Here is a 13,758-nt window from a genome sequence, read left to right on the forward strand (position 1 = left end):
AGATGATCCTCAATGACCCCTGATTCCTGGAATTCACATTCTTGTGTAGTCCCCTCCCACACCAGAGTTAATGGCTGACCTCCAAGTCCCATAGAATACTGCATAAATGGTACTGTGCTAGTATGTACCTCAGGAACATACTGGCTCCTAACACCAGGTCAAAAAATGCATTGCAACTTCCACCTTTGCTTTCTTTTCTCTCAGAGGCTGCACACTCTGAGAAGCCAAGCAACCAGGCTGTGAGCATAGCCAAAAGGCTTGTGGAAGGGCCCTCAGTTCAGGGAGGAACTAAATTCTCCTGTCAACAACTGTCACCAAATATCTGAGCTATCTTATAAACAAATCATCTATCCCCAGTCAAGCTTTCAAATGACTACAGCCTACAGCCTCAGCTGTAGTCATTGATTGCAACCTTATAAGATCCTGAGCTAGAACAACTCAGCTAAGCTAATTCCTGACTCAGACAAATTATGGAAATGATGTTTATTGCTGTATGCCACTAAGTGTTAAGGTAATTTAAGAAACAATAACTAATTACCACTATTTCTTCTTATAAAAACAAAGAAATACGTCACTCACTCAAACATCCTCATTAACACCATAATATTGTTGCTATATGAGGGATTCAAAACTCAAGCAAAGTAAATAACTCAACAGGTTAAAAAAAAAAATGAAGGTATAATTTACATAGGTAAAATGCACACACCTTAAGTGTATATTTCAGTGAGCTTTGAAAAATTTTGCAAGAACATGCACCCTGATCAGGATGTAAAAAACTTACATTACCCCATACATGTCCCTCAAGGCTATTTTGAATCAGTCCTTGTATTACCCCTCCCCATAACCAGAGTCAAGCACTGTTTTTATATCTACCACCATGAATGAGTTATGATTGTTCTAGATTGTCACATAAATAGATGAATATAATCTTTTGAGCCTAGCTTCTTTTGCTCAGAATATATTTAAGGTTGGTCATGGTATTGTGCACATCAGTACTGCTGATTTATATATCCTGATTTGTTTATCCATTCTCCCACTGATGGTCATCTGAGTTCTTCCCAGTTTGGGGTGACTGTGAATAATGTTTCTGGGAACATTCTTGTGCAAATATTTTGAAGGACATTTATTTTTGCTTTCTTTTGGTTAAATACCAAGGCAAGGTTGGGACTAGAGTAAGACAAATGAGGTACCTAGGGATAAATATTTTAGCAGGTCCTCTAATAGTGGGATTTTTGGATCATAAAATAGATGTTTCTATAATAATTTAGCCTTTTAAATTACAGCATTGTAATTTTACACTTAGGTTTGTCATGGGTTCTACTGTCAAGAAATCTACTATTTAAATAAAAGGCAATAGTAGGTTTATATATTAGTATAAGAAAACATAAAAATATAAAGGCAATTGGTCAATATTATATTATCAGATGTAATGCACAATAAATAAAGTATAAAGTTCACAATAACTGCCTTTAGAATAATCCTAGATCAAATAAAACTCCTTGTTTTACAGATAAGGAAAATGATTAAGAAAATTATCCAAGGTTGCCTAGCAGTTAGTGGCTTTTTCATCATACATACTGAACTGTAAATGTTTTTACAAATTTAACCCATGCTCAGCTAAAATTCCTAGATGAAGACATGGCTACAATTTGTTCCCAATCTTTATACAAATTTAACCCAGGCTGAATTAAAAGAAAGTGTTTTTTGTTTTTGTTTTTTTTTTCCATAAAGATGTGGCTAGAATTGCTTTTCAATTTTAATGTTAACTAGCTTTAACAGAAAATTGTTTGTAGTGCCGGTGGCCTATAAGGTATGCATTTAAAGTGGTGAACAAAGAGTAATACACTCTTAAAAAATAAAATCAAAGATTTGTGACATGCAAAAATTATAAAAACATATTCACTACATAATGTTAAGCTATTTCTAAATATATAGAAAAATAAGGCAATGAATGGTATACTTGATATCTGCATCTTTCATTCCAGAGACTACTTAAAACCAAATCATTTAAAGTAGTAAGGAAAGCATTTTTATATTTTTTTTTTGCTTCTATTAAATTACTACTATTATGTAAGTAATTTTTGCTTCTATTAAATTACTACTATTTAGTAAGATATATATTTTTTTCTCCCTTGAAAGAGATTTATTTTCTTCTAGAATACAGCACTGATTAAGAAGTATTGACCAACAAGAATATTTCTTTAAACTAGAATAGATAATCATAATCCTGTAAAGGCTCCTGGGAAGTACTTTTCATTGGTTTGTACAACATTTTTTTAATTCATTAAAGAAATACTTTTGATGATTTTAATATAATTTCAGAAAATATTTGAAGAAGCTCATTTAATGGAATATTTATAATGAAATTTAGAAAACATGCTCTTCTTGTCAAGAATGCCTTAAGTAGAAAATAAATTTACTGGCTCATTGAAATAATCGAATTTCAACTGTATCATTAGATTCCACCCAAGCCATCATTATTACTTTTCACTACTCTTCAGCATGGCCTTTACTTAAAACAGTTACTATGTCCCTAGGAATACCAGTATCTTGTGATAAGTTATTAAGTATCCCTCTTAGGAAAACACTCTTAATCTGAGCTAAAGAAATGCTTAGTACTAAAAAGATTTCAAATTTTCAAATATATTCCCTGTAGGAATTTTTGTCAAGTACTTCGGAGAATGCCTACCTAACAATAGCTGAACACTGGATAATGTCAAAGATGAATTTCTATGAGGTCCTTGAATTAAATTTCCTAAAATGAAAATTCGTACCTATATTTTATCATTAAACAAGTAACAGAAGAAACTAAAACCCTGAAGTTTCTATTTAAAATGTCTTTGTTTGCAAATTTCTGCTTTTCATTTAAATTTCCTGATGTTACACAGTACCTCACAGGTTTCCTTTCTCGAAGTAAGTCTTCTAGACTCTGTTCACAGTGTTCAGCCACCACCACCAGTCTCTCTGAGTAAAACAAAACAAATCCACTTCATATTTGATTAACACATTTTTAATAACAAAATAATATATACCACTAAAGATATTAACATATAGTTCAAATGGCATTTTAAAAGAATGAAACTCTATATTGACTACATAATTACCAAATATATAGAATAACAGGATCAACATACATAACAATACATTAAATAACAATTTCTTTTCATCTTGTGTTTTTCTCTAGAGTTTTTCCCCTGTGCATCAGGAAAAACAGATGGAAAGGCTTACCTTTGGAAAAAAGAAGTGATACTTCCTCTGACACAGGCTAGAAGAAGGAAAAGTTTGGATGAAGATAGAAATTTTGAAGGGAAAGGGAAATTGGGAGGTAGGGACAGATTGTCTTGACAGCCTGGGACTAACACAAGATCTGTAAAATTGAGTTCGGAAACTCAAGAAAAGCAGAAATGTTCTGAATCATGACTATGGAGAAAGACAGAAAGCATACCGGGATTGTTTGTAACATCCTAGGGTCTTCTAAAATTAAGTAATAAAATTTTAGTGGGCAAAATCACTATTATGATGTAATTTTTATTTCCCAACAGATCAACTGTCTATGAATAAGAGTGTACAGTTCTGATTGTCAGTCTATAACTTATTTTTATTCATTAGTTATCCCTAGTGATTAACACATTGTCTGACACAGTAACAGATTATATACATATATGCGTGTGTGTGTGTGTGTGTGTGCATATATACATATGAATAGATGAATGTAAGAGAAGCAAAAGAAAAGTATAAATGGGTGGTTGGGTATACAATAAGGTTATTTTAGGAGAGATCAAGAGTTTAAAAAGAATACTGTGAATATCCATGCAAAGTGGGTTCTAGGTTAGATAAGGAAGAAGGTTAACACAAAATATAGATGTCAGACAAGATAAAGAAGTGAAGGTGTAATGAGATTGGAAACAGTGATAACTATAAAGAGATTTGGTGAAAACGAAAAGTAGCAAAGGTAGAAAAATTAGACAGCAGAAGATGGGAAAGGAAAATATCAGAGTAAGAGATTCAGTACAAGGAATAACTCAGTAATAACTAGATCAACATGTGGTCTTGTATAGGGGCACAGAGATGAAGGACAATGGTATACAGGAAGTCATGTGAGGTGTGAAGGCATGATATTGCATAGGTTACATCTTAGAAGCTGAAACTGTCTAAGCTGGTGGCATTATACATAATGATCTGAAACACTAAAATTAAAAATGCTTGAAAAAAAAGCTATCATTTTTAGATGAAAGACTCCAAGTGATCTAAACAGGAACTTAAAGGACGTTAAATTTGAAAGAACACTTAGGAATAAAAGGAGAAAGAGAACAGGGAAGAAAATCATGAAATAAAAAATCTGTTCTTCGATTCAATAATAGAAAAAGCATGCAAAGTTGAACTCTAAGCAACTTAGTACAACTGTGAAGTTCTAGAAGGAAAAAGCAAATAATACCATCAGAAAACCAAAATGAGAAGCTACATTCCTTTGGTTTCCATCTTACCATGTTTTCCAAGTTTTCCTTACAGCTATCTGGCTACCTCTCCTGTCTCCTCTATAGAATGGCATCATTTTGACCCTAATTTAAATGTGTCTAGTTCCCACACCTTTGATTTTGGGTCTTCATATTGTGTTTTCTCCTCACTTACTCCCACGGTTGAAAAACTCTCAAATTTTATTCCAAGCCCAGGACTCTCTTCTGAATAGCAGCTTTTATAGACAAGTTCTCAGTTTAATATAAAAGTCACCTCAAACTCAACAGAACCCAAATTGAACATATAGTTTGTTCTTTAAGCTTGTTAATATTTGAGTAAATGGTACTACTATCTCAGTGTCTGCTGCAGCTAGAAACTTAGGAAAAGTCTCCCTTTCTCAAATCCAAACAAAATATCCTGGTATTTCTATCTTCCAACAGTTTCCGGAATCTGTACAATTTGCTCCGATTGCTACAATTGAGTCCGAACTAGCATCACCTCTTATTAGATTACTATAGTAATCTCTTAAAAGATCTTCACATTCTCATTCCCTTCCAATATATTTTCATACTAAAGTCTAAGTGATAAAATAATAAACCTGAATATGTAATTCCTCTCTAGCTTTATTTTTTTATTTTACCTCTTGCTCACCAACTTCCAATCACATTGGCCTTCCTTCCCCTTTCGTGCCTTAAGGTAATAGCACAAGGATTCCCATTGCCTAAAATGATCTTCCTTATTTCCTTCTCCCAATCAATGACTATCGGGAAACAAAGTGGTTAAGAGCAGAGACTATTCTGTATGGGCTCAAATCTCAGGTTTAATACTTTGAGGAAGTTTGTTAACCTCTCTATGCCACAGCTTCCTCTTCTGTAAAATGAAGAAAACAATAGCATTTATTTCATGAAGTTGTTCTGAGGTTGAAATGAGTTAGTATATAATAAGACCCTAGAATAGTGCCTGATATATAGCAATCATCATCTAAGTGTTAGTTATTATTATTTCTCATTCTTCGGTTAAATGTGACTTCCACAAGGAACACTTTTCTGCCCCACTCCAATTAATTTGCTCCACCTATACTGTAATCTATTCTACATTTTATTTTTCTTTTGCAGCACTTATTTCAACTCTAAAGATTTACATAGATTTTTATTTAATGACTTTGTTCTCCACTAGATAATACATTTCATGATGGTAGGAACAATATTGGTCTTGTTCAAAATATATCGCCATTGTCTAGAATAGCACTATAGCTATAAACATCAAATATAAAAATACTTGTTAAATGAGTTAATTTGAGCAAAGCCATAATGTGGCCATTAGAAATGAATAAGAGTCTCGTATGGTAACAATCATTCCCTAAACAGAAATCTGTTCTTTGCAGAAAGTATATGTGTATGTTCCAAATTAGGCATAATAATACCTCAATAGCACTAATTTTAAAACAAAAACATCAGAATTTACTAAAATGTATATATTCCATTAATTAATAATTTTAAATTATACAATTTAAGTCTCAATCTATGAGAGATTTCCAAAGTGTGTGGCATTAGCCTAAAATTTGTCAGGCTTAAAATGATTTAGAAAAATATTTTTGTCAGGCTTCTTCTGGAAGCTCCTTCAAAATATCATAAACCAGAGTTTGCCAAAGCTTCAGAATCCCATGGAATATTGAAGGATTATTTTAACACAGTAGAGCCATGATGATTGGTAGAATATCAAAGTTTCTCCCAGAGGTAACAAAATGTATACCAAAACAATGTTTCCAATACAAACTAGTTTTTTCAAGAAATCATTAGAGAGTCTTCTTCATACTGAAATTTTGAACTACTGTTTAAAAATAACTTCCGTTTGTTATAAAAAACAACATAGTTTCACAAAATAAAATATGATAAAAATATTTAAGAATCATAATATGCCAGATATAAGTCAACAATGTAGTGGCATTATTTATAAAAAACAAATGTGACACTAAAATGAACTTTAAAGAATAGAACATATGACTGTGAAATAATCTTCTAATATCTGATGACTGTCAAGTATCACTGTAGTGTACATATAGCTTGAATCATAGTTTTAATTTAATGCTAAGAAATTAAAGAGAGGATAATATGGAGCAAGAAAGATAATGAAGGATAAGGAAAGAGATTTTAAAAAAGATTAAATATTTTTTAACAGAAAATTTGTGAATGTGTTAAAATGATCTGAAAGATTATTAGCATATTGCATCATTATTTTGTTATTCACAGTAAAAGTTCAGACTAGCTCATCACCTTTTAAATATAATATTTACATAAATATTTATATAGTAAAACTAACAAAGAAAAATTGTGTGCTTAAAAAACAGTATTGTTACTAGGTCACTATGATAGTCAATTTTATGAGTTAATACAGCTAGGCTCTAGCCTCCATTTATTACAACACTAATCTAGGTTTTATTGTGAAGGTATTTTATAAGTGATTAAAACCTATAATCAGTTTACTTTAAGTAAGAGAGATTGTCTTAGATAATCTCGGTGATCCTGATTCAATCAGCCATGAAGGCCTTAAGAACAGAATTGAAACTTCTCTGAAGAAGAAACTCTACCCAGGGACTACAGTTTAGTTCTCATCTAAGAGTTCAGTGTCCTTCTTGGTGTCGTGCCTATGGATTTAAGACTTGCCTACTCAGCTTCCACAATAACATAAATTACTAATACTTAATAATTATATATATCCTACTGGTTCTATTTCTCTGATGGAACTCTGAAATGATATAAACATTTAGGTTGAAATTATATACATCTAGAGATATAGAATAAATTATCTTACAGGTCCTTAACAATTCTATTATTCTCTACTTGAATTTCAAATCTATCAGTTAAAATAATTTTGTTCTTGATTTCACTAGCAATAACCAAAAGATTTCTGGGTGATCAGTACCAAATAAAATGGGATGTATTACAATTTACAACCTTTTCTCTGCTTCTAAACACTGCTGAGATTTGTAGCTCAAAATAAAAAGATTAAATTTGTTAACTAGTTTCATGCTTTATTTGCTTTATTCATTTTAAAGATATTTTCCTTAACTTTTTTTTTAAAACCAAGATCTCAAATTCTAATAAAATGTCCACTATTTTTGAGATTAACTACTTGACTCTGCTGAGTTAGCAAGAAACTAGTATCATCTTGAATCAGTTTTGAATTATCTATAGAAATAAGTGAAATCCTGATTTCTGAGCTAACTCAACATTTGAAAACATGTTACTAAAAGCAACCATAAGTCACACTTAACTCTAAATAGGAAGGGGATGGTGGAAGTGGGGAATAACAGTGGTAAAATGTAAAGAATCTGTATGGCAAAAACAGAACAAAGAGGGAAAAGAAAACAAAATCAAAATTCTTTGAGAAGACAATTAAGTGGAGTCCAAACCAAAATCATGTGTTGTTACATCATTGACAAATGTGTGTTCAGTGAGGAGACTGTTGAGTAGAAACTTCAAATTTCATCTGAAAAAAACTTTTTCAGACTAAATGCACCTGAAAAGATTAAGATGCTTTGGAACAAAGAGACATTTACATAAACACATATTCTAATTTAGTTATTTATTCCTTATGCATACAACTTTTCAAGACAATGAGCAGTGCCAACATAAATAAGATAATCAAATTCCTTGACCTTTTACAATCACTGATATTTTCATTCCAAGCAGCTGAACTTAATCTATATGAATTTTATATATACCTATGACCTGTGTCACCCTAAAAGAGAGGGCTGCTGAGATCTAGCAGAGCAAGGAGGGGAAGCAGAATAAATAACATGGTGGACGGGCCTAAAAAAACTAACTACCCAGATTCTTAAGCTGGCTTCAACACTAACAGAGTTTTACAGTATCTAAGGGGATCGGTTCTTATCTGACATTGATAACTAAAAAAATTCCTGGGCAAAGTCACCAACGGTGTTCCCCATAGGGATTATATCAGGTTTTTCCTGGTTCAGTGTTTACAGGGGCTCATTGGGGTAGAAGGAGGAAGAGATGGACCTCAAGAAATATCCAGGACTATTGAGTCAATTATCCTAAGAAAAGAAAGCCTAAGGAAAACTGGAAAGAGGTATAACTTGGAAGATAGGCATACTTCAAATCTGCAGATGTAAAACAGCAAGACCAACTATAGTCACCAGCTATGGATGCTAATGAGTATCTACTGTATTTCCAAGCTTTGTCTAGAGTGGTTTTGGAACTGGACAAACCAGACAATTGAAAATTTATAATTGGATGGGGGGGAGATTGACAATACCTGTCACTTTTTCAGTGATACAAAAACCCCAAATGATTTCTATCATTTTTAAACATTTAGTTAATGTCATCAAAGCCACTTAACAAATAAAAACTTCAGCAAAAAGTTTCATCTTTTTATTTAATGACAAAACAAACTTGCCAAAAGTTCCTGGATTAGTCACTTAATTGTTCTGTGCCTAAATTGCCTTATCTGTGAAATGAGAATAATAGTTCCTACCTCAATATTCAGAGAATTAATTAAAATATATAAAGCACTTAGAATGCTGCCTAATACATGATAAGCACTCAATAAATATTAGCCATTGATAATATTTATTACCCTAAACATTTTCTACTCAAAGTCTATAAAACTTTCATAGCAAATATTTTTAAGACATAACCCAAACTACTTGAAAGGATCATTTAACCTATTTTTCAAAACAATAAAGAAAATGTAGTTTGCATTTTTGAGAACTTTTCATATTAGGACAAATACATGAAAATGCCATTTTTATAGAAAAAACAGTTCAATATCAGCAAGTATATAGGATTAACTTTTACAAATTATTTTGAAATATATGTCTGAAAAATTAAATACATTTCACTGAAATACTTTTAAAATTTAAGAAAAAAATGAAACCTCAGCATGCAATTAAGCTTCCAAAAATAATTTTTAAATAATTACAATATTGCCACCATAAACATTTTTAGGGACTCTATAGATTGAACATCGGTGTCCCCCACAAAACCATATGTTGACACCTATTCCTCAATGGAATGGTATTTGGGAGTGAGGCCTCTGAAAGGTGATTGGGTCATGAGTACAGAGCCTTCAAATTTTGATTAATGCCCTTATAAAAGAGGCCTGGGCGAACTCTCTTGACCTTCCTACCACATGAGTTTATACTGAGAAGATGGCTATCAATGAAGAAATGGGCCTCACTAGACATGGAATCTCCTGGTGCCTTGATCTTAGACTTCCCAGCCTCCAGAACTGTGAGAAATAAATGTCTGTTGTTCATAAAATGCTCAGTTTATGACATTTTGTTACAGCAACCCAAATGGACTAAGATATGGGACATGGAAAAACCTGACTATATTACCGAAAAGGCAGTAAACATCCTCTTGGTGAAACACTGACTTTTTAACCCAATTGGGTTCAACTTTTCTACCTTAGTTCTCCAAATGGAATCCTATATGAAGAGACTACTGCAGCTCAAAAAAAAAAAAAAAATTAGTGGCTCTCTTTTTATTTGAAGAGACTTAGTCAAAATTCTTACTTTCAATCATAAAATACAATCCAACAGAGAATTCCAAAGTTTCTAAAATTAAAACTTTCATTTCCTTCTTATAGAGGGGAAGAAATATGTTTAAGAATAGGTGGTTTCCCTAAGAGAGAAAACTAAAAATCCTGATTCTCAGATCTGAGAAACATGAATCATTCAAATGTAGTCGAGAAAACTCAAATGACTGGAGTTTTGGCTGGAGTGAAAGGTGAAGGCACACATGCACACTCATACTGATTTCATATATTCACTATATATTTGTAATCTAATCAGGGTAACAGAGTAGAGAACACACAATGGAGAAAACAACAACTCACCATGCTTCCCCCTAGAAATATCCACATACTGGCAAAGTCTGGGATGAGTGATGGTCTTAAGAATTTGAAAGCGTCCTAAAATTTTGATGGAATTTGGTGTGAGAGGAAGCCCGTTGCTTCCACAAACATCATGTGGCAGAGCCGAGGCAAAGAAGGTAAAAGCACCCATTTCAGCATCCTTCAAGGGAAACATTTTGGAGTCCTAGATCTTCCAAGATAATCTGGAAAAGGAGAGTTTTTGGCAGATCAACAAAGATTAAGCCAGCGTTTTCTCAACTTAAACGTGATTAACCACATATAACTTGGAGGAAATGCTAATCTGAACACTTCAAAGTAAAAAAAAAAATCAAGTTTTAAAATTCCAAGATAATATAAAACAGGAAAAACCACACGGTCATAAATTTATATCACAGCTCTAAAACAAAATCAAAGATTTTCAATGGTTTATAAAGAAAAAGATAGAACATTGCTCCTTCAATGACACATGACAATTATAAGAGTTTAGAGTAAGTTTGTTATTTGAATATTCATATCAATAAGGCTCTTCTTTTTACCTAAAACTTAACTCGCAGATTATTACAAACTTTTCCTTTTCAGAGTGAGGGAAATCAGGAAGAGGAAATATAGACACCAACCAGAAACTTTAAATAATCAAGGACTACTAATAGTAGTAAAAATTAAACTAGATAACAGAAGGCACTATAATGTTACTTAAATGACTAATCAATTTTTGTTTTTGTGCTAAGTGTTTTACATGTGATCTGTTTTAATTCTCTCAAGAATCTTGATAGCTGTTATTGCTTCAGGTTAGAGATAGATGTTCCATGTGTAGATCCTGAGGGGTCCTATTAGCATGGATTCCAAAGCAAATGGTCCCCCAGAGTTGTGTAATAGAACAGCCTGGAGATTAAGAAACCTGATCTAAAATCAATCTCATTCAATCAACAAAAAAGTCCCTGACAAAAAGTCTCTCTCTCACCCAGGTATACCACTAAAAAGACATTCCATCGATCAAGCACTGCATTCTTTTCTTCTCAGCTTCCAAAAATCTGGCATTCTAAATTAAGATAATAGGACACTTTTCATATGCCTGCCTGGAAACCTCATTAAAAACATTAAAATGTTTTAAAGTGCATAAACTCATAACGAAGAAAAGGGCCATGAGTTGATGAAAGATTTCAAGAAACTACTGTAAATCATTTTGCGTGCGCGCGCGCGCACACACACACACACACACACACACACATACACAAGAAGGGGGCTACAATCTATAATATAGTCAAGAGGTTTGCTCAGCCACTTTAAGATCCAGAGGCTTCAGAAAGAAAAGGTGGAAACAATGGTGAACAGGAGCGAGAAGAGGGTTTGAAAGGAGAAAGTTAATTTGAAGGGCTGAAGAAAAGAAAAGTCACCTCGGCCACCAGCACCCAATTGTCAATTATTTATCCTTCAAGCAAAAACAGTAAGGTTCTTCTATAAAGAAATTAAACAAATTGCGTGAAAATCACAATAAATAGCTGCTATAGGCACTGGTAACAAAAGCAAACTCCTCTTAATTCTGTAATTTGTAGGACCCCAGTTAAGATCTGGCTGTCTACTCAGCTATCCTAAAACAATGTATGCTAATCAACAAGCATGTCCATATGCACAAAGCTCCTAGACAGCTTTTCTTAACTCTTAAGTAATGAACTGTCCAGGAATCATCAGATAATTCAGATAATTGAGGAAAGACTATATAGCATAAAGGGCAAAGGAAGGTGGGAATGGATTTGGTTTCTACAGTGGTAAAGGAACAAAATATATTACTAACAAATACATGATACCTGTACAAAAATATGGAGAGGAGATTGTGGATGGTGTGGACTATCTTAAAATGTCAATTAAAAAAAGAATTAGCAGTTTAACTTATTATACAACATACAGACCTAAAATTAAATAAGGTTAAAAGTGGTTATCTCTGAAGAACAGGACTGAGGGAGAGAAAGGGAGACGGTGAACTGTTAAGTTTTATTATGCAATCCTACTACACTATACTATTGATGTAAATTTAGTTATCTATCTCTTAGACAACTAAAAATCAAATAACCAAATAAAGAAAATGTAAATGATTCAGAAAGACACAACACTAGTTAGCATAAAACATCAATGTTCTGATTCAACTACCTTAGGCAGGTGCACATAAAAAGGCTCATGCATAAAAAATACACACAGATTTGTTCACTTGGTGAGTAGAAAAGATCTAGTTTAAAAAAAAAAAGCAGCTGAGGTGAGAGATTAGAGGAAAAACAACAATGTAAACAATTATGTTTGGAAATTTATTCAACAAATTCTCTTGAAGATCCCATTTTAAGTAGGATATTTTTCCATTGGCCAGGCTAATGACAGTGAAGACACAATCTGTACTCTCAAAGAACCTGGAGTTGAAATGAGTCAAATGGGGGGGGGGGAAGGCGTCAAAAATGGGCAAAAGCTGCTGATTTCATCATGAATAAAAAAAGTCTTCACACTTCTTCAACGGGCGAATAAAACTAGTTCATTTATATACTTTCCCTCAAAGAATGTCTTTCTGTCTCAATAAAAATAGAGACAAAGGGGTTATGAAAAAATAACCAGTTACAATTACAAAGTAACTTCCACTTGTTCACTTTCTTCCACTCCAGCAGGAAATTACATTTCAACAACTGACTAAACCTTTGCTAACCAAAAACAAACCAAAACAAGAGTTCGCATCTGCGGTGAGTGATGGGAGAGCCAATTCCACATTCTCTAATCTTCTCTTTAAGTCTTCCTTTGAAGCAGTGTTGCAGTGGTTACTTTCAGAGGACTCAGGTAAACATGTGTAGGCGGAAGGGAAGCTGCAGCTAGCGACGGGGACAGTACTGAGCAGCAAGCAGCTTCACAGTTCAGCTCTACTTCTCACTGAGATCAGGCGGGGCTGCTCGCTGCACCTGCCTTTCCTTTACCTCCCACCAGCCCCACCCACTACGACAAATACAAGTGGGAAACCCAAATACCTGCCTCTGAGTCTGGGGACGCAGGCGGACACAAAGACAAGGGTATGAAGCTTCTACACAGGGCCCCAGGACTGTCGTTGTGGCTGCTGCCGCCGTTACTGCTTAGTGCACCAGGCCCTGCATTTCAGGTGCTGCTACAAAAGAGGCTACTCCCGGAGCGCGCGGAGCTCAGAAACTGCCCTTTGCCTGCAGATTAAGTCGGCCGATGTCCCAGCTCGGAATCCTGCCAGGATCGCAAGCCCGGCCCTCACCACTGACAGCTCCCAGCTCTACCCTCGCCACCCTCCACTCCGTCAGGTCGTTTCCTCTGACCTCACAGCCTCCGCGCCACAACATTGAGGAAAGACCCCCAAGTCCGGTGTCTTGCCCTTTGCCCAACCTGGCTACAAAATGTTGCGACAGAGGAAGAGGTACAGGAGACTGGCGT

The 13,758-nt window shown here is 34.1% G+C and overlaps 1 protein-coding gene across 4 annotated transcripts in view; it reads right to left on the reverse strand.

The window, feature by feature from the left end:
- Positions 1–13,642, reverse strand: part of TBCK (TBC1 domain containing kinase) — a 159,015-nt gene extending 145,373 nt beyond the window's left edge. For 2 of the 4 annotated variants that reach the window (XM_039848798.1, XM_039848799.1), the window contains exons 1-3: positions 13,336–13,642; positions 10,318–10,538; positions 2,892–2,964 (exon numbers count right to left, since the gene is read on the reverse strand). In XM_039848798.1, the coding sequence (XP_039704732.1) occupies positions 2,892–2,964; positions 10,318–10,510 (266 nt within the window). In that variant the 5' untranslated portion in view covers positions 10,511–10,538; positions 13,336–13,642. Of the gene's footprint in view, positions 1–2,891; positions 2,965–10,317; positions 10,539–13,331 lie in introns of all 4 variants that reach the window. The other 2 variants (XM_039848796.1, XM_039848797.1) reach the window with 2 other exon arrangements.
- Between the last annotated feature and the right edge of the window lie 116 nt (positions 13,643–13,758).

The sequence above is a fragment of the Pteropus medius genome, unplaced genomic scaffold, assembly GCF_902729225.1.
Source record: "Pteropus medius unplaced genomic scaffold, Ma_sr-lr_union100, whole genome shotgun sequence".
Taxonomy (NCBI): Eukaryota; Metazoa; Chordata; class Mammalia; order Chiroptera; family Pteropodidae; genus Pteropus; species Pteropus medius.